General features: G+C 41.0%; 1 protein-coding gene across 1 annotated transcript in view; it reads left to right on the plus strand.

The window, feature by feature from the left end:
- SV2A (synaptic vesicle glycoprotein 2A) overlaps nt 1-23488 on the plus strand; it is a 117135-nt gene that overhangs the window by 75876 nt on the left and 17771 nt on the right. Inside the window, exons 7-10 of the mRNA XM_075844342.1 lie at nt 543-653; nt 1311-1399; nt 8007-8171; nt 8990-9123. Of these exons, the coding sequence (XP_075700457.1) occupies nt 543-653; nt 1311-1399; nt 8007-8171; nt 8990-9123 (499 nt within the window). The remainder of the gene's footprint in view (nt 1-542; nt 654-1310; nt 1400-8006; nt 8172-8989; nt 9124-23488) is intronic.

Consider the following 23488-nt stretch of genomic DNA (forward strand, 5'->3'; position numbering starts at 1 on the left):
AAGGTGGAGACGTAACGTTGCTCCTGATCTTTAGAGCAAAGCGAAAGATTACAAAAGGATTATAGAAAATATGAATCCCTTCTGTCAGATAAGTGAGCAGAGTCCAAAAACGTATTTCTTTGGACTTTAATATGAGCTGATCAACGAGCGCCGATCAACGAGGCAGCTCCTTGATCGGTGCTCATTTGATCCTCCCACAAGAAGCAATGATCGATTACGTATGGTGACGAGCGATCGTTACTACGATCGCTCGTCCAAATACATTTCCATCATGTCGGCAGCACATTTCCCTGTTTATACAGGGAGATGTGCTGCCGACTAGCGACCATTTTATTGGCCGCATAAATCAGCCGATCAGCCGATCATCGGCTGATCGTTGCTCTGTTTACACAGAGAAATGATCAGGAATGAGCCTTCATATGAGCGATCGTTTGCCTGATCATTGGCCCGTGTAACAGACCTTAAACATCTGTGTTGTTTGTTCAGCTGCATTCAATCTTTGTAACCCTTTATTTACTGGCTGCCCGGTTCCCTCATTACAGGTCACTCAGATAAAGACCATTAAACAAGAGGATGAGCTGATTGAGATCCAATCCGATACAGGGACATGGTACCGACGCTGGATGATTCGTATTCTTAATTTGTCTCAGCAGGTAGGAAATTTTTTGTACAAGGCCACAATAGGGGGTCAAGATGGCCTGGGCTGACTCAATATGCTCATCATCCACATTGACATCATTGTGGACATATCCTTCGGCCTCATGCACACAGCTATATTATAGATCTATAGCGGTGATAGGGCTTCCATAGAAGTGCGTGGGTCCCCTACTGTACCTCCGTATGCCTCCGATTTCCTACCTTTTGACTTACATATGGCTCACAAATGGCAAAAGGTTGGGGAGCTCGGCCATACAGCGTCATACAGGACGGTGCACATATAACAGCGCCATACCTGGCCACCACCACACACTGCAAAAATAATATAGTGCACAGTGCATACATGCTCCATGTACACAAATCGCTAAATATTAATATCTGTTGTTGTTTTTTTATATACATTTTTATTATTATGAAAAAACTGAATTGTAAAAATATACACAAATATATAAATTAATAATAAAAATAATTGAAATTATATTCATGTATATAAATTATATATATATATATATATATATATATTTTTTTTTACATTTATTTATTTATTTACTTATTTTTTTTACATTTATATATTTTTTACAATTTCGCATTTTTACAGCTTATTTCTTTTTTGGGAGAATTTTATAACAGTTGTGACTTTTTCCTGCCTGCAGGTTTGGACTAATTTCCAGCAGTGCTTTGCCCCAGAATACAGACGCATCACCCTCATGATGATGGCGGTTTGGTTCACGATGTCTTTTAGGTTGGTTTGCCATGTAAAGTATATTATTATAGATTGCGCTGCGGGAGGGGAAATCTTTTTGGATTTAGGATTTTTTTTTGTTACTGTTGATTTTACAGAAAGCGGCTTAGATTTACTAATAACAGTACTTAGTTTCACACACGGCCGCCGTGCTACATCAAATTCAAAGCCGCTCCGTGAAATTACTATTGTCATGGCAACCGCTGCAGGACCGTCTGGCTTCCTCCTCTTCGGACGAGACTCGAGATGGAGTCTGCCAATATCCTGTTAGGGCTGGGAGGTGCCTTCACTCTTCAGTCTGAGCCAATTCACATTTTATTGTTAAGTAGATCTGACGGCGCTTGTCACAACCAACTACGGTACTGAGCTGCCTCCCTCCGCTGCCAGCTTTGTATTTCTTGTAATTATCACCGCCATGCTGACAAATAATACCGCTCGACCCTTTTCAATGAAGGTGGCATTCATCTTGACAATATATTTTTATATAGGGATCATTATGGGTCAGGGACGTAGCTTAAGGCTCATGAGCCCTAATGTAAAAGTCCTTCTTGGGACCCCACCCCAAACTTCTCTTAATGGCCGACCGCCCGCAGCTTTCAGTAGCATCGCTGGGTCTCCTAAGTGACCCATCAACGCGGCACCAGCAGCCAGGGTCGTTGCTAAGGTCTTAAGGCATCAGGGGCACAATCCCCAAGACATTTTTTACCCCCCAAAATTTGTTATTTTATATACAAGGTATATATATATACATCGGAGACGGAATATCTATAAGACTATGACCTCAATCGTGGCTCTGCCACTGGATAAAATTAATACAGTGGCTCAGCAGACAGTATCACACATGATGGGATTAGATACACGGCCCAGCAGACAGTATCACACGTGATGGGATTAGATACACGGCCCAGCAGACAGTATAACACAAAATAGGATTAGATACAGGGCGCAGCAGACAGTATCACACATGATAAGCTTAGATACAGGGCCCAGCAGACAGAATAACACATAATGGGATTAGATACAGGGCGCAGCACACAGTATCACACATGATAGGATTAGATTCAGGGCCCAACAGACAACATTCGTATACTTACCCGCCTCGCTTCAGAATCGGGTCCTCTTTATCTCCGGCCGCATTGCGGGTTCTCACTTCATTTAGCATCAGGATGTGCGCGGCGGCGGCGCACATAACATTGTGACACTGAAAGGCGTCAGGACTCAGAGATGCGCCCGAATGACTCCGGAGTGAGGTGGCTAAATATACTGTAACTATCGTAACAGGGGCCCGTGTAGTTTTTGATGTGACCCCTATAGCTACGCCATGGATTATGGTATAGCATTTATATAGCATTTTGCAACCACAAGTTAGAGGAACATAAAAAAATGGCAGAAGCTGATAGGAATGCCTTGTTTTCTTGCATCAGTTTTTATATGTGCCCCCATTTTTGGCAAAATTGGAACCTAGAATATACTGTGTATATATATATATTTTTTTTTTTTCTGCTGTTTATATAGCGCAAACATATTCCACAGCGTTGAACAGAGATTGTCATTACTCACATCAGTCTCAAGATCTGAAATCTCCCTACCTAAATGTTCATGTAGTTATATGTGTTTTTGTGTGAACGGCGGGTGATGACTTCTTCTGGGAAAAAAAATCTTTAATTTCAAGGCAACCTCTACGGGTATTGGGTATTATCGGCTCTGGGCACTGTTTTTCCCGGGCGCCATGTGTTGGGAGGTCTCAGGTAGCTTCCGAGACACACAAGTATATGGATGTAGTCACGCGTTTCGGGGCCTCACAAGATGGGATAAAAAGGTGAAATTGTTGGATGGTTTACTGGTTACCAGATAGAGACTCGTTGCCCCTCCGGTAGTCGAAAAGAGGGCCTGCTGTTCCTGAGATAGGGGTGGAAATACCACATCAGTCGACCACCCGGATTTACAGGGTTTAAGGCGCGCAGTGCCAAGTTGGCAGGGTGGGAGCCGCTGAAAGGCCCCCTATATGTCACATGGTGTTTATAGAACTAATGTTGGGCCCCTAAGGGGCTGGGTGCCACCACAACCTCTAGACTCCCTATGGTCACCAGTCGATTCTTCACAGGTGGGGTCTGTAAGACAGGGGCACATATAGTTAATGGCGGACCCGGTGCAAAAAAAAGTATGTGAGCCCCTTATCTCTGTATAGATTTCTTTCCCCAATGCTCTTATTAGAAGTTCATAGTAAGTAATATCATACAATAATATAAATATGAAAGGCGAAATACTAAAAAATGGAGAAGCAGAACAGGTTTATTAGCAGAAAGCACAGCATGCCGGGATGCTATGTGGTCACATAATAACATTGCATCTTGGTACAACCCATAGTAGGCCTAGCACTGGCGCATGGGTGCTACACAATGCGGCTGTGGTGGGCTATAACTTAAAGGAAATGTATTGCGAATTTAAAAAAAATAAATCAGTAAGTTACTTTTTTTTATTCTTTTTTTTACGTTTTTTTGCTATATGTTTTTTTTCTTCCATAAAGTGGGAAGTATTAAAAATGAAATAATAATTTGATATGTTTTCCTATGTTATCCACCAGAGGGAGCACTTCCCAGAATTACAGCAAGGTGAATCAGGCAAAGCAGCCTGACTTACAGCTGCTGTAAATGTGGGAGGGCGACTCACCCCCCTCCCTAATTTTAGCTACAAGCCAGGAAGAGCTGTCTACAAATTGTCAAGCAATGTCCAGCTCCCATTTTGGGAGTGATTTTGCAATGGCAGCTGGCAGAGCTCCAGGACACACCTAAAGGTTAAGAATGATGAAAGTCAAGAGGGAAGACCCTGTGGTGAATGACTTTTCAGTTGACAGGTTCACACGGCGTGTATTTGACGCTGTTTTTGGCACATTTTTCTTGCTGAAAAACCACGTCAAATGCTTGATTAAGCTTTCCATTTACATCAATGGGAAAGAGCGCCATTAGTTCATACAACACAATATTTTAAGCGAGCATTTTTTTAAAAACGCGTTGCCAAAAAAAAGAAGCGTCTGGTCAATTCTTTGGCACGTAAAGCACGCCAAATGTTCCCATAGTCAATGGGAGTAATACTTACGCATCAAAAAAACGTGTAAAAAGCCCCTTGAAAGACGTGTCAAAATACACTTGATTAAGCTTCCCATTTACATCAATGGGAAAGCAAGCCGTTAGTACATACAACGCGCTTTTTTTTATGCAAGCGTTTTAAAAAAAATACGTTGCGGATAAAAATAAGCGTCTGGTCAATTCTTTGGCACGTAAAATGTGCCAAATAATCCCATATTCAAAAACGTGCAAAAAGCCCATATGTACACATTTGCAACCATTTTTTTTTTTTTGCTGGAATGCATTTAGTTTGTAAAAAAAAACAAAACTTCTACCGTTTTATGTATACAGCTCCTATGCAGACCAATGCGTCTCCATGGATACGGAATGCCAACAAATCCAGTGTGCAGTCTGTCATATGTTACTTCTTTCTAGGAGAGGGGGCAGATAGATAGAGTAACACATGACTGCAGGATCAGACTACACACAGGATTTATTTGTAGTCTGTAACCGTGTAGACACATAGGTCAGCACAGGGCTGCATACACAAAACGGCAGGATCTTTTAAATCAAGACTAGCTCCCTAATATGTTATTATGTGAATTTCATGACCACAAATTTATGGAGAATAATAATAATGGTATCTCTTGGCTGCATTCTTTTTACTCGCCCTATCAGTTGGTCTCTGTTCAAGTATCGTATATAAAAACGCATGGGTTTTTCTGTTCACGGTTTGGTTTGGGAAAAAGGCCTCGAAACGCGTAAAAATATTTATCTAACCGATTACCTGGCATGGAGGCCATTACTATCTTCTACATGGAGGGTAATGTTCACTCCCGGTTTACATCGGCATTTTCAGGACTGAAGCTTCGAAATTGATTCCAACTAAATAACTGTTAATTCAAGCTGTCACGGAGGTAATTAAAACGCCATATTCCCAGTTACCGCTTGCCATTCCTCGGCTGCACATTAAAAGAGGCAGAAATGACTTACTAATGAAGTTATAGGCCTGCGGTTCGACACTGGATGAGATAACAAGATCGAAAGCTTTAGGGGAGAGAATAGAGAATTATGTCTTGTGCCGTTTCTGCTTCTACAAGACGATATTTGGATGGACAAAACATAACAATGAAGCGGAAAGTAAGCAGTTTATGGATATCAGCGGGACTTCAGGGACTGCCATAATTATATTACATGATATTTATTTGCAGTATAGAAGGGAGACTTAAGGTGACTTAAAGGGCCGCTAAATCGGCAACGCTAGCGCATAGACTAAGCGTAGCCTCTGCTGCCTGGAGCCTACATCATCTGTTATAATATCTGTATAATACAGACTGATGTTACTAAACTTTGCTGCTCATGTTACGCCTCGTTACCTCTTGTGTATGTGGAAAGTAGACAGATGATGTCATCAGAATCATAAGAAAATGATATTAATAGCTAGTTTATGATAATGTACAAGTATCACACATGGAGGCGTAATACTCCGCTAGACACATTAGTATAATTCAGTATCAGGATAATTCCTTATCTGTACTCATTTTGTGTCTCATGTCTTCTTTTGATCACCAATTACATCCATACTTGAATCGCCCAATAAAAAAAACCCCAAAAATTCCACAAAACTCCACCCTAGAATAAATCCGCCTTGGAATAACTCCACCCAGGAATAACCCCACTCTAGTATAACTCCACCCTAGAATAACTCTGCCCTGGAATAGCTCCACCCAGGAATAACCCCACCCTAGTATAACTCCACCCAAGAATAACTCCACCCTGGAATAACCCCACCCTAGAACAATCCCACCCTAGAATGACTCCATCCTAGAATACCTTAATCCTGGAATAACTCCACTCAGGAATAACTACTCCCTGGAATAATGCCACCCTAGAATAAATCCATCCTAGAATAACTCCAGCCTGGAATAACTCCACCCTGGAAGAACCCCACCCTAGAATAACTAAATCCTAGAATAAAGCCACCCAGGAATAACTCCTCCCTGGAATAATACGACCTTAGAATAAATCCATCCTAGAATAACTCCACCCTGGAATAACTGCTCCCTAGAATAACTCCATTTTGGAATAACCCCACCCTAGAATAACTCTGCCCTGGAATAACTCCACCCTATAACAACCCCACCCTAGAATAAATCCATACTAGAATAACTCCACCCTGGAACAACGACGCCCTGGAACAATCCCACCCAAGAATAACCCAATCCTAGAATACCTCAATCCTAGAATAATTCCACCCAGGAATAACTCCTCCCTGGAATAATCCCACCCTGGAATAACCCCACCCTGGAATAACCCCACCCTGGAATAACCCCACCCTAGAATAACCCCACCCTAGAATAATCCCACCCTAGAATAACTCAATCCTAGAATACCTCAATCCTAGAATAACTCCGCCCTAGAATAACTCCACCCTGGAATAATCCCACCCTAGAATAACTTTATCCTAGAATAACTCCACCCTAGAATAACTCCACCCTGGAATAATCCCACCCTAGAATAACTTTATCCTAGAATAACTCCACCCTATAATAACTCCACCCTGGAACATTATCCACCCTAGAAAAACTCCATCCTAGAATACCTCAATCCTAGAATAATTCCACTCAGGAATAACTCCTCCCTGGAATAATCCCACTCTAGAATAAATTCATCCTAGAATAACTCCACCCTGGAATAACCCCACCCTAAAATAACTCAATCCTAGAATAACTCCACCCTAGAATAACTTTATCCTAGAATAACTCCACCCTAGAATAACTCCACCCTGGAATAACCCCACCCTAGAATAACTCAATCCTAGAATAACTCCACCCAAGAATAATTAATCCCTGGAATAATCCAACCCTAGAATAAATTCACCCTAGAAACATTGCCCCTGGTTCTCACAAAATATTTAGTCCTATGTCTTTATGTAAAATTCTAACAATTTGTGCTTCTACTTTTCGATTGAAAAGATATTTGGAGTATAGACAGATGGCTACTCGTCCTAAGTATTTTAAAATAAACTTCCTAACATTGAGAAAAAAATATCTCCTTTCAATTACTGTTTTCCATACCGCACCTCAAATACTCTTTTCGATCTCTAGTACTTGTATATATGTGCCACCAGGATTCCCACTGACTGGTGGGTGACAACACCTGTCACTACAAGAATAAGGAGTTCTGGTATACTTAAAGGGGAAGCACTGGCCAGACAGAAATTTCCCCTGCAGCGGCCACAGCAGGAGAAAAGTAGTATTACAAGTCAACCATTCCGATCCACCAGAGCAGGAAACCCCTCAATTACATCCGTATTATCTAATCAGCATATGAGCAGAGGTTGAGAAAAAATATTCATTAGGGAGTCCGGAGGTACTGTGGGGTTCTCATCACCAAGAAGTCTCTTGTTATTCCTCCCGCTCCGGAGAGAGGACCTACAATATGGCAGTAGATTACTCAATAAGATCATTTAGGGTTTTCTATATATATATAGATGCCAAAGGAAACTTTTTCTGTAACACTTCTCTATATTCTTTTCTCAGCTACTATGGACTGACGGTTTGGTTCCCGGACATGATCAAGCATCTTCAGAACATAGAGTATGCTTCACGGACAAAATATTTCTCCAACGAGAGGGTGATCAGCTTCAACTTTAACTTCACTCTCGAAAACCAAGTCCACAAAAACAGCGAATACCAAAACGACAAGTAAGAGGATACAACACCCTTATTACTATGGACTAGTGGGCACCAATATATTACACAGAATGGCGGTAGACGTAATGTAGTCTATCTACTAGTGACCTGGTGACATCTCAGAAGGATGTGGTCTAAAGTAGTCAATGGTTTGTGGTAAGAATTGGCTGCCTCCCTCACATAGTTCCTAGGCATACATAATAAATCAATGATGAATGAATGATTATACTACTAAATTGGGATAGTTACCCCTTAGTAAGCCGACCTAGTATAATGCTGAATGGACGGAGTAACACTTTAATAATCAACATGTTGACTATATCACTACTTGGAGATATGACCTCTTAGATAAACAGTGGGGGCACTAGTGGTTGAACACCCAGATATTGATGACATAACTAATCCGATATACCATCAATGTTAATGGTGGGAAAACCCCTTTAAATAATTTTATTTTAGGGAATATTTGGGGACACCGGTTGGAGTGGCCATATTAGATGTCACCCACTATCCCCAGAAATGGTTGAATAGAACTGTTGGCAGACAGAAGAGAACAACCCAACGGGGAAGGGGACATATTCTTTAAGAATCAATTTCCGGTGCCCCCAATTATAAGCATTGACTCTTTTAGGATTAATGTTAAAGGAGCAGGCATCGGAGGTTTGTCCGTCGGGATCGTCTTTACCGTATCGTCTTGTGATTCTTGGTAGAACCATCTAAGGTCGGAACTGGTGTGTTCCTCTTCTGATTTTCTTCAACCTCTTCATGTGGCACTTACAGTGTAAACTGAGACCTTAAATAACGACACCTCTTCCTCTTGTCTTAAAAAGATTCATCGGCCTCAAGCTGAAGTCTGTTATATTTGAAGATTCCTTATTCAAAGACTGTTACTTTGAAGATATCACATCCAGTAACACTTTCTTCAAGAACTGCACTTTCATCTCCACCATGTTCTACAACACAGGTGATAACTTACTCTTTTTTTCCCCTATATACAAGAATATAACTACTATAATACTGCTCCTATATACAAGAATATAACTACTAGAATACTGCCCCCCTATATACAAGAATATAACTACTAGAATACTGCCCCCTATGTACAAGAATATAACGACTATAATACTGCTCCTATATACAAGAATATAACTACTATAATACTGCCCCTATATACAAGAATATAACTACTATAATACTGCCCCCCTATATACAAGAATATAACTACTATAATACTGACCCCTATTTACAAGAATATAACTACTATAATACTGCCCCTATATACGAGAATATAACTAGTATAATACTGCCCCCTATGTACAAGAATATAACTACTATAATACTGCTCCCTATATACAAGAATATAACTACTATAATACTGCCCCCTATATACAAGAATATAACTACTATAATACTGCCTCTATATACAAGAATATAACTACTATAATACTGCCCCCTATATACAAGAATATAACTACTATAATACTGCCCCCTATATACAAGAATATAACTACTATAATACTGCTCCCTATATACAAGAATATAACTACTATAATACTGCCCCCTATATACAAGAATATAACTACTATAATACTGCCCCCTATATACAAGAATATAACTACTATAATACTGCCCTCTATATACAAGGCTATAACTACTATAATACTGCCCCTATATACAAGAATATAACTACTATAATACTGCTCCTATATACAAGTATATAACTACTATAATACTGCTCCTATATACAAGAATATAACTACTATAATACTGCTCCCTATATACAAGAATATAATTACTATAATACTGTCTCCTATATACAAGAATATCACTACTATAATACTGCCCCTACATACAAAAATATAACTACTATAATACTACCCCCTATATACAAGAATATAACTACTATAATACTGCCCCATATATACAAGAATATAACTACTATAATATTGCTCCCTATATACAAGAATATAACTACTATAATACTGCCCCCTATGTACAAGAATATCACTACTATAATACTGCCCCTACATACAAAAATATAACTACTATAATACTACCCCCTATATACAAGAATATAACTACTATAATACTGCCCCATATATACAAGAATATAACTACTATAATACTGCCCCTATATACAAGAATATAACTACTATAATACTGCCCCCTATATACAAGAATATAACTACTATAATACTGCCCCTATATACAAGAATATAACTACTATAATACTGCCTCTATATACAAGAATATATCTACTATAATACTGCCCCCTATATACAAGAATATAACCACTATAATACTGCCCCCTATATACAAGAATATAACTACTATAATACTGCTCCCTATTTACAAGAATATAACTATAAAAGAATATTACTATATTCTAATATCAGTTATAAAAGAATATTACTATAATACTGCCCCTATATACAAGAATATTACTATAATACTGCTCCTATATACAAGAATATTACTATAATACTGCCCCTATATACAAGAATATAACTACTATAATACTGCTCCTATATACAAGAATATTACTATAATACTGCCCCTATATACAAGAATATTACTATAATACTGCCACTATATACAAGAATATTACTATAATACTGCTCCTATATACAAGAATATTACTATAATACTGCCCCTATATACAAGAATATTACTATAATACTGCCTCCTATATACAAGAATATAACTACTATAATACTGCCCCTATATACAAGAATATTACTATAATACTGCCCCTATATACAAGAATATTACTATAATACTGCTCCTATATACAAGACTATTACTATAATACTGCCCCTATATACAAGAATATTACTATAATACTGCCCCTTTATACAAGAATATTACTATAATACTGCCCCTATATACAAGAATATTACTATAATACTGCTCCTATATACAAGAATATTACTATAATACTGCCCCTATATACAAGAATATTACTATAATACTGCTCCTATATACAAGAATATAACTACTATAATACTGCTCCTATATATAAGAATATAACTACTATAATACTGCCCCTATATACAAGAATATAACTACTATAATACTGCCCCCTATACACAAGAATATAACTAGTATAATACTGCCCCCTATATACAAGAATATAACTATTATAATACTGCTCCTATATACAAGAATATAACTACTATAATGCTGCCCCCCTATATACAAGAATATATCTACTATTATACACCCCCTATATACAAGAATATCACTACTATAATACTGCCCCTACATACAAAAATATAACTACTATAATACTACCCCCTATATACAAGAATATAACTACTATAATACTGCCCCATATATACAAGAATATAACTACTATAATACTGCTCCCTATATACAAGAATATAACTACTATAATACTGCCCCTATATACAAGAATATAACTACTATAATACTGCCCCCTATACACAAGAATATAACTAGTATAATACTGCCCCCTATATACAAGAATATAACTATTATAATACTGCTCCTATATACAAGAATATATCTACTATTATACAGCCCCTATATACAAGAATATAACTACTATAATACTGTCTCCTATATACAAGAATATCACTACTATAATACTGCCCCTACATACAAAAATATAACTACTATAATACTACCCCCTATATACAAGAATATAACTACTATAATACTGCCCCATATATACAAGAATATAACTACTATAATACTGCTCCCTATATACAAGAATATAACTACTATAATACTGCCCCTATATACAAGAATATAACTACTATAATACTGCCCCCTATACACAAGAATATAACTAGTATAATACTGCCCCCTATATACAAGAATATAACTATTATAATACTGCTCCTATATACAAGAATATAACTACTATAATGCTGCCCCCCTATATACAAGAATATATCTACTATTATACAGCCCCTATATACAAGAATATAACTACTATAATACTGACCCCTATATACAAGAATATAACTACTATAATACTGCCCCTATATACGAGAATATAACTACTATAATACTGCCCCCTATGTACAAGAATATAACTACTATAATACTGCTCCTATATACAAGAATATAACTACTATAATACTGCTGCCTATATAAAAGAATATAACTACTATAATACTGCTCCTATATACAAGAATATAACTACTATAATACTGCCCCCTATGTACAAGAATATAACTATTATAATACTGCTCCTTATATACAAAAATATAACTACTATAATACTGTCTCCTATATACAAGAATATAACTACTATATTATTGCCCCTATATACAAGAATATAACTACTATAATACTGCCCCCTATACACAAGAATATAATTACTATAATACTGCTCCTATATACAAGAATATAACTACTATAATACTGCCCCCTATATACAAGAATATACTATTATACAGCCCCTTTATACAAGAATATAATTACTATAATACTGCCCCTAAATGCAAGAATATAACTACTATAATACTGCCCCCTATGTACAAGAATATAACTATTATAATACTGCCCCTATATACTAGAATATAACTTTTATAATACTGCCCCCTATATACAAGAATATAACTACTATAATACTGCCCCCTATGTACAAGAATATAACTTATAATACTGCCCCTTATATACAAGAATATAACTACTATAATACTGCCCCTATATACAAGAATATAACTACTATAATACTGCCCCTATATACAAGAATATAACTACTATAATACTGCCCCCTATATACAAGAATATAACTACTATAATGCTGCCCCTATATACAAGAATATAACTACTATAATACTGCCCCTATATACAAGAATATAACTACTATAATACTGCCCCTAAATGCAAGAATATAACTACTATAATACTGCCCCCTATGTACAAGAATATAACTATTATAATACTGCCCCTATATACTAGAATATAACTTTTATAATACTGCCCCCTATATACAAGAATATAACTACTATAATACTGCCCCCTATGTACAAGAATATAACTTATAATACTGCCCCTTATATACAAGAATATAACTACTATAATACTGCCCCTATATACAAGAATATAACTACTATAATACTGCCCCTATATACAAGAATATAACTACTATAATACTGCCCCTATATACAAGAATATAACTACTATAATACTGCCCTTATATACAAGAATATAACTACTATAATACTGCCCCTATATACAAGAATATAACTACTATAATACTGCCCCCTATGTATAAAAATATAACTATTATAATACTGCTCCTATATACAAGAATATAACTACTATAATACTGCCCTCTATATACAAGGCTATAACTACTATAATACTGCCCCTATATACAAGAATATAACTACTATAATACTGCTCCTATATACAAGTATATAACTACTATAATACTGCTCCTATATACAAGAATATAACTACTATAATACTGCTCTCTATATACAAGAATATAACTACTATAATACTGCTCCCTATATACAAGAATATAATTACTATAATACTGTCTCCTATATACAAGAATATCACTACTATAATACTGCCCCTACATACAAAAATATAACTACTATAATAATACCCCCTATATACAAGAATATAACTACTATAATACTGCCTCTATATACAAGAATATATCTACTATAATACTGCACCTATATACAAGAATATAACCACTATAATACTGCCCCCTATATACAAGAATATAACTACTATAATACTGCTCCCTATTTAAAAAGAATATAACTACTATAATACTGCTCCCTATATACAAGAATATAACTACTATAATACTGCTCCCTATTTACAAGAATATATCTACTATAATACTGCACCTATATACAAGAATATAACCACTATAATACTGCCCCCTATATACAAGAATATAACTACTATAATACTGCTCCCTATTTACAAGAATATAACTACTATAATACTGCTCCTATATACAAGAATATAACTACTATAATACTGCTGTTAGGGATCTGCCAGGTACTTCATCTAGCTATACTCCTGGGATTAATCAATCCACACCTGAGGCCAGACCTGCTCGACTGACACCATCTCCCACCAACCAGGGTGGCAGGCTCAGGAGTGGGAGAGCCTATCGCGGCCTGGTCTCTCGGAGTTAGCTCCGCCCCCTGCCCTTTATTACCTGCCCTGTGCTCTCCCTCAGTGCTTGTAATTCTTTTGGATTCCTGGCCCCACTGCAGCTTGCTCCAGCCTGCTTCTGCCGTGCTTCTGCCTTGCTGCAGTTCTGCTTGACCTGCTTGCTTGCCCTGGCTTGCTTCTGTCTCCGTGCCTGCTCGGGTGTACTCACTTCGTCCTGGTCCTGACTGTTCGTTCGCCGCCCCGTTTCCTCGTGGCGTTCCGTGGCTACTGCCCCTTCCCTTGCGTGTTCCCTGTTTGTCTTCCTGTGCACTTAGCCAGCGTAGGGACCGCCGCCCAGTTGTACCTCGTCGCCTAGGGCGGGTCGTTGCAAGTAGGCAGGGACAGGGCGGTGGGTAGATTAGGGCTCACTTTCCCTTCACCTCCTTCTTGCCATTACATAATTACAAGCCCTTACCTAGTCTACCATTTCTCCTACGCTGACGCTATCATGGACCCCCTTGAGACCCTGACCCAGCAGATGCAGGGCCTCTCCCTACAGGTCCAGGCCCTGGCCCAAAGGGTCAATCAGGGTGACGCTGCTTTAGTAGTACCCCTCACCTCACCTCTAGAACCCGACCTCAAGTTACCTGACCGGTTTTCAGGGGACCGTAAGACGTTTCTCTCCTTCCTGGAGAGTTGCAGACTGTATTTCCGCCTAAAGCCCCACTCCTCAGGTTCCGAGAACCAGCGGGTGGGTATCATCATATCCCGACTCCAGGAAGGGCCCCAAGAGTGGGCCTTCTCCTTGGCTCCTGACGCCCCTGAACTTTCCTCTGTTGATCGTTTTTTCTCTGCCCTCGGACTCATTTACGACGAGACTGACAGGACTGCTTTAGCCGAGAGTCAGCTGGTGACCTTACGTCAGGGTAGGAGACCGGTTGAGGAATACTGTTCTGATTTTAGGAAGTGGTGCGTAGCTTCTCAGTGGAACGATCCGGCCCTAAGGTGCCAGTTTAGGTTAGGATTATCTGACGCCCTGAAGGATCTGCTGGTTAGCTACCCCTCGCCTGACTCCCTTGACCAGGTTATGGCCCTAGCAGTACGACTTGACCGACGTCTCAGGGAACGTCAGCTAGAACGCTTCAGTGTGCTCCCCTCTGACTTTTCTGCGATTCCCCCCGAGGTCCCGTCTCCTCGCCCCTCCACGGAGGACTCGGAGGTACCTATGCAACTCGGGGCCTCCATGTCCCCTCGACAACGTAGAGAGTTTCGCAGAATGAATGGTCTCTGCTTCTACTGTGGGGACGACAAGCATCTACTGAACACCTGTCCCAGGCGCAAGAATAAGAAGCCGGAAAACTTCCGCGCCTAAGTGATCATCGGGGAGGTCACTTGGGCGCACAGGTATTTCCCGTTAATGTGAAACGCAATAAAATTTTGCTTCCCTTTCAGGTCTCGTTTGCTGGCCGGTCTGCCACGGGCAGTGCTTTCGTGGATTCTGGCTCATCTGCTAATATCATGTCTGTGGATTTTGCTATGTCTCTAAAGATGCCTTGTATTGATTTACCTTATCCCATCCCTGTAGTAGGAATCGACTCAACCCCCCTTGCTAATGGTTATTTTACTCAGCATACTCCTGTTTTTGAACTCCTGGTTGGCTCCATGCATTTGGAGCAGTGCTCTGTACTGGTGATGCAGGGATTATCGTCTGATCTGGTATTAGGTCTTCCCTGGTTGCAGTTGCATAATCCCACGTTTGATTGGAATACTGGGGATCTCACCAAATGGGGTAATGAATGTCTTATGTCATGTCTTTCTGTTAACTCTATTTCTCCCCGGGAGGAGGTAAACACGCTTCCTGAGTTTGTTCAGGACTTCGCCGATGTGTTTTCTAAGGAGGCCTCCGAGGTGTTGCCCCCCCATAGAGATTACGATTGCGCTATCGATTTGGTGCCTGGTGCCAAGCTTCCTAAGGGTAGGATATTTAATCTTTCATGTCCTGAACGTGAAGCGATGAGGGTGTATATCCAAGAATGCCTGGCCAAGGGTTTCATTCGCCCCTCGACTTCTCCTGTAGGTGCTGGCTTCTTCTTCGTGGGGAAGAAGGATGGTGGTCTTAGGCCGTGCATTGATTATCGTAACCTGAATAAGGTCACCGTAAGGAACCAGTACCCACTTCCTTTGATTCCGGATCTTTTTAATCAGGTTCAGGGAGCCCAATGGTTTTCTAAGTTCGATCTACGGGGGGCATATAACCTTATCCGCATCAAAGAGGGGGATGAGTGGAAAACTGCGTTCAACACACCCGAGGGTCATTTCGAATACCTGGTCATGCCCTTTGGGTTGTGTAATGCCCCTGCTGTCTTCCAGAATTTTATTAATGAAATCCTGAGAGAGTACCTGGGTAATTTTCTTGTTGTGTACCTTGATGACATACTGGTGTTTTCCAAGGACTGGTCCTCCCACGTGGAGCATGTCAGGAAGGTGCTCCAGGTCCTTCGGGAGAATAATCTGTTTGCTAAGACTGAAAAATGTGTCTTTGGGGTACAGGAGATACCATTTTTAGGGCAAATCCTCACTCCTCATGAATTCCGCATGGACCCTGCCAAGGTTCAAGCTGTGGCGGAATGGGTCCAACCTGCCTCCCTTAAGGCGTTACAGTGTTTTTTAGGGTTCGCCAACTATTACAGGAGATTTATTGCCAACTTCTCGGTCGTCGCTAAGCCTCTTACGGACCTTACCCGCAAGGGTGCCGATGTCCTCCATTGGCCCCCTGAGGCCGTCCAGGCCTTTGAGACTCTCAAGAAGTGCTTTATCTCGGCCCCCGTGCTGATTCAGCCCAACCAAGAGGAGCCATTTATTGTGGAGGTTGACGCTTCCGAGGTGGGAGTGGGGGCCGTCTTGTCCCAGGGTACCAGCTCCCTCACCCATCTCCGCCCCTGTGCTTACTTCTCTAGGAAGTTTTCGCCCACGGAGAGTAACTATGATATTGGTAACCGCGAACTTCTAGCCATTAAATGGGCTTTTGAGGAGTGGCGGCACTTCCTGGAGGGGGCCAGACACCAGGTAACGGTCCTTACGGATCACAAGAATCTGGTTTTCCTAGAATCGGCCCGGAGGCTTAATCCTAGACAAGCTCGGTGGGCACTATTCTTTACCAGATTTAATTTCTTGGTTACCTATAGGGCTGGGTCCAAGAATATTAAGGCTGACGCTCTGTCACGTAGTTTCATGGCCAATCCTCCTTCCGAGAAGGATCCCGCTTGTATTTTACCCCCTGGTATAATCGTCTCTGCCACGGATACTGATTTAGCTTCTGATATCGCGGCTGATCAGGGTGCAGCTCCCGGCAACGTCCCTGGGGACAAACTGTTTGTTCCCCTGCAATACCGGCTGAGGGTACTCAGGGAAAACCATGACTCCGCTCTATCTGGTCATCCTGGCATCTTGGGCACCAAACACCTCATTACCAGAAACTATTGGTGGCCTGGGTTGCCTAAAGATGTTAGGGCTTACGTCGCCGCTTGTGAGGTTTGCGCTAGGTCCAAAACCCCTAGGTCCCGACCTGCGGGCCTACTACGTTCCTTGCCCATTCCCCAGAGACCTTGGACCCATATCTCCATGGATTTTATCACCGATTTGCCTCCATCTCAGGGCAAGTCGATGGTGTGGGTGGTAGTCGACCGCTTCAGCAAGATGTGCCACTTTGTGCCCCTTAAGAAGCTACCTAACGCCAAGACGTTAGCTTCTTTGTTTGTGAAACACATCCTGCGTCTCCATGGGGCCCCAGTCAATATCGTTTCTGACAGAGGGGTACAATTTGTTTCCTTATTTTGGAGAGCTTTTTGTAAAAAGTTGGAGATTGATCTGTCCTTCTCCTCCGCCTTCCATCCCGAAACTAATGGCCAAACGGAAAGGACCAACCAATCCCTGGAACAATATTTTTTTTTTAAACTCGTTTTATTGAAGGAGATACATAAACACCATGATACAAGACATTTCTGGGCCCCCGCACAGCGGACATGCCCTACATTAAATACAAAAGTGCGTGTTACAATATCATATCAGCAATGCATGGCATTACAATCTCTTTCAAATTTAAACAGGTAATAAACTAAAACATAGTATACAAAAAACCTTTTCACAATCGTTCATAGTGCATGGTGCTCCATATTTTAGAAGCAATAATATATCACCATATGCAGAAGACAGAGATCCCACAAATCTCGATTCCATCTAAGCGATCTAGGGTACCTATAATATCGCATCTCATCTTAAAGCTTATACATTACCCAAACAGATAGGAGAGGCAACCTCCTCCCTTCCCTTTACAACACACATTAAGTGGGGGCTGCTTCAAGAGCCCTAGATAAAGCATTGTTGGAGTAGGATGTGAGTTCAGAATTACACCACTGATCCCACACCCTATGAAATTTATCCGGACATCTTCTATTAACATACACAATTCGTTCATAAGGTATCATGGAATTAATCATTTCTATCCACATAGATTTAGTGGGAGTACGAGGATTCATCCACCTAATAGCAATAGCCTTCCTAGCTATAAATAACGTCTCTCGAAGGCACGTACGTGTTGTATGATCATACATCCCATCCTCCACCAATCCAAATAGACAAACTCCTGGTTCCAGTCTAACTGGAACTTCCAATACCCGGGATAACAGGTCAGTAACTTCAGTCCAGAAAACCTGAAGCAGAGGACATTCCCATATCATGTGATGAAAATCCGCAGGTTCATAAGGACACCTATGACAACTGGGGTTAGGCCGTCTACCCATTTTAAAAAGACTGACCGGGGTAAGATAGCTCTGGTGTATGATGTAGAGCTGTATAAGCTTGTTGTTAATAGCAGGAGAGACGAATCTATGTGACTCTAGTAGATCCAATCTAGAATCCTCATCTAGGGATGGGATCAAGGTCTGCCACCTGCCCATTGCTGGGAGATCCGCTTTATTTGCCTTCGCATGTATAAGGTGAGAATAGATAGATGAGATTAATCCTCCAGGTCCCTGTGATCTAATAACCCCAATCAAGGGATAGGTGGAAATAGGTGTTTCTCTTCCCCTATACTGGGTCAGTAGTGAATGGCGCAATTGTAAATACTTATAGAAAGCTCTTCTCGGAGCTTGATAGGTTTCCTCAACTTGAGTAAAGGACAGCATCACATTATTCACAAATAGATCTCCCACCGTATTTACCCCTAGTGTCGACCAAAATGTATCATCCTGTGAGGAGAGTAACTGATCTAGTGCCTCATTCTGCCATAGGGGTGTTTCCGCTATTATTTGGTCTTCTCCTGAGATCTTAAGTGCCGCCGACCAGACATTACGAGCCACCCTATGTATCGGTAAAGATTTCCTACTAAGGGGAAGTGAGGGTTCTAATACAGGCCAGAGTTTAGGAATATCTAAGTATTTTGCCAGACATAGTTCCAATCCTTCCGGTACTTCAGGTGACACCCAGGCAGCCATATACTTGAGCTGACCCGCCAGGTAGTATAAATATAAATCAGAGAGGGCCATTCCCCCTAGATCTCTGGGTCGTTGCAATTTTGCTAGCTGTAGCTTAGATCTAGAAGATCCCCATATGAATTTAATTAGTTGCGAGTCTATTTCTTGGAAAAATGCCCTTGGGATATATACAAATATGTGTTGCAGAATATAAAGACATTTAGGCTGAACCACCATTTTGATAAGATTGATACGTCCTGCTACGGAAAGAGGTAATCCTGACCAAATCTTAAATTTGTCTCGAAACATCGGTATTAGGGGAGCAACATTTGCCTGTATCATGTCAGCATCCAATCTCGTGATTTGAATTCCCAAATACTTAAAACTAGGAACCACCCTCAAACCCCCTACCAATGATCCCACCATACCATTTCTGCGCGGGGAAAAGTACATCAGACACGACTTGCCCCAGTTAATGGACAGTCCAGAAAAATCTCCAAACCTATCAATTATGGTCATTGCTTCATCTAGGGACTCATCAGGAGATGACATAAATAGCAACAGGTCGTCAGCATATAATGCCACTCGGTGTTCCGCAGAGTCTAGGGGTATACCCCGGTAAACCACATCCGATCTAAGTCGAATAGCTAAGGGTTCTACAGCGATTGCAAATAATAAAGGTGAAAGCGGACACCCCTGTCTGGTACCACGAGCCAAATCAAAGTATGGGGAGAGCTGTCCGTTTAAGAACACCGCTGCTCTGGGATGAAGATACAATAAGGAGACCCAATGACAGAACACAGGGCCAAATCCAAACCTCCGCAGAACTTGAAGTAGATATGGCCATTCAATAGAGTCAAAGGCCTTTGCTGCATCCAAAGATGCCAAGGCCCAGTCCGCACCCTGCCGCGATGCAATCTGAGAAACAATTTGGACTCTGCGTAGGTTGTCCGACGTACTTCTCCCCTGTATAAACCCGGCCTGATCAGGATGGATAATAGAGGGCATAATACCATTAAGTCTATTTGCCAATACCTTAGTTAAAATTTTATAATCTACGTTAAGTAATGCTATAGGCCGATAGGAAGAACAGTCCAAGGGATCTTTATCTGGTTTAAGTATCACCACTACTGTGGCTTCATAGAAGGAGTCGGGCAGGGACCCCGCTAACAAGGATTTATGGTAGGTCTGAAGGAGTTCTGGGAGTAACTGCTCTTGGTATTTCAAATAAACTTCTAAAGGTATTCCATCCGGTCCCGAGGCTTTCCCCTTAGACATATCAGTCACTGCCTCATTCAGCTCTTCTATCGTGATCATACTATCAAGTAGGAGACTCTGTTCATTAGTTATAGAGGGGCAGGGGACAGATTCACAATATACCTGCAACTCTTCTGCCGTTTCCGTAGTTCTAGAGACATATAAGTCTTTGTAAAAATCAGAAAATGCAGAAAGTATATCTGACGTAGCAGTGAGAATAACCCCATTAGGGCTTCTAATTTTCAAGATAGCTGGGGAGGAAGTATTCTGATGGATGAGGTGTGCTAACAGGCTGCTGGATTGGTTTCCCTGTTCAAAATACTTCTGGTTTGCAAAGAACATTTTACGCTTGCTTTTTTCCGTCAAATACAGCAAATATTGTCTTCCCGCTTTTAACCAGCTGACCCTATTGTTCTCCGATGGGTCCGAGACATAAGTGGCCTCTAGTACCTTGCAGAAGTTAGCTAGTTCCTGTTCCCTTTTAACCGATTCCTTTTTAATATAAGAAATGGAGGACTGGAGACAGCCCCTCAAATAGGCTTTTAATGCATCCCAGTAAGCTGAGTGATTTGTACCATTTCCGTTGCCCTGTGTGTAAATATGAATTTGATCGGGAATGCGATCCTGCTGGGTAAATTGAGTTAACCAAAATGGATGTATTTTCCTACAGATATGGCTCCTTCTCTGGGACGTGACCAATTTAACCATCATAGGGGAGTGGTCAGAAAACACCCGGGGTAAATGTTCTACAGATGAGAGCATCGAACATGCTCGTACATTACCGCAAATGTAGTCAATCCGGGACAATGCATTTCTCCCCGGGGTATAACAAGTATATTCTAGAACATCCGGCCACATATACCTCCATAGATCATGCCATCCCACCTCTTCCAGAAATAGCAATAAAGAAGGGGGTCTAGCTATACCGGGGGGATCTGTCCCCACATCCGGACGAAATCTGTCCAATGTAGGATTTGCTACAGTATTATAGTCTCCCATGCAGAGGACCGTAGCTTGGGGATACTCTGATGCAAATTTGGCTGCCTCATATAGTACCGCTAGGGATTGTGTCGGGGGAATATAAATACCCAGTATGACAAAAGGATGACTCTCTATCCAGGCATGTACAAAAATATATCTCCCATCTGGGTCTTTTTGCATAACTCCTGGCTCCCACCTTAGGGACTTGTGAATTAACAAGGAGACCCCCCTGGAATATGAGGAGTGCGTGGAGTGAGCTGACCATTGTATCCATGGCTTCCTCATAAATTTAATAGTGTCTGACATTAAGTGCGTTTCTTGCAAACATATTATTTGCGGGCCTCTTGCCCTGATCTGTGAGAAGATTTGATTGCGTTTACGTGGCTCTCCCAGTCCCCGCACATTCCAAGACATAACACTTAGAAACATCATGCACCGCTAAATGAACGATCCTTAAAATACAAAAGTAGAAGATTTAACAAAACAACAATAGTAGGAGGGTGAACTCAGTCGCCCTATCAAGAAAATCTTTCGAACTAGGGGAATATATCCCTTCTGAATCACGGGGGTAGCCTGTGTGAGACTGGAAACTCCACACAGACTATTACTCCAACTTCCCTCCTCCAGCGTCTCCAACCCACATAAGACAGGCATACAACCCGTCACATTAGAACCCGCAATAATATGGAGTATCTAGTCGCCTCAGATCGGTCTAGCAACCCATTCATGGACAATCCCAATCCAATATCAACAATATAAGCAAAAGTAAAATACAGTGGTTAGAGAGAGCATACATTCAATGAAAACGTATCAGATATGCATATATTATACCACAACGCAGCAACCTGGATCAACGTCAAGAGAAGAGGATAATAAAAGTTCCCGGAGCAGTCCTCAGCTCCACAAAAGTCCCAGAGTCTCCGTGTCCACGATTCTAGGTGTCGGATAGTAAAACCACAATCATGGTCTGGGGCCTAGGTTATTTCGGCTGTTCAGCCATTCGTCAGCCTCTCCCGGAGTATTGAAAAAGATAGATTTATCATGATGTACAACTCTGAGCCGTGCTGGGAAGACCATGGAGTATTGAATCTGAAGATCTCTCAACCGTCGTTTAATGCCGACAAATGTAGCTCGAGCTTTCTGGAGTGCTGCAGAGAAATCTGGAAAAATCGTGACCGTAGCGGCGTTGTGTGTGATCTGGCCTTTTTGGCGCGCAGCTCTCAAAATGGCGTCTCTATCTTTGCTGCTGAGTAAGCAAACCAACATAGGCCTAGGCATGGCCCCTGGCGGTGGTGGTCTGGCGGGAACGCGATGTGCTCGTTCAACCGCATAGGCCGCAGACAGTGTAGCATCAGGCAGCGTATCTTTGAGCCATTGCTCCATAAATGTCCCTGGATCTCTGCCTTCAGCACGCTCTGGCAGGCCCAGGATACGAACATTATTCCTGCGCATCCTATTCTCAAGATCATCCGATCTTTGCGCCCATGCTTCTGCAGCCCTTTCCAAGGCCCCGAT

The sequence above is a fragment of the Rhinoderma darwinii genome, chromosome 12 (assembly GCF_050947455.1).
Source record: "Rhinoderma darwinii isolate aRhiDar2 chromosome 12, aRhiDar2.hap1, whole genome shotgun sequence".
NCBI classification, from domain to species: domain Eukaryota; kingdom Metazoa; phylum Chordata; class Amphibia; order Anura; family Rhinodermatidae; genus Rhinoderma; species Rhinoderma darwinii.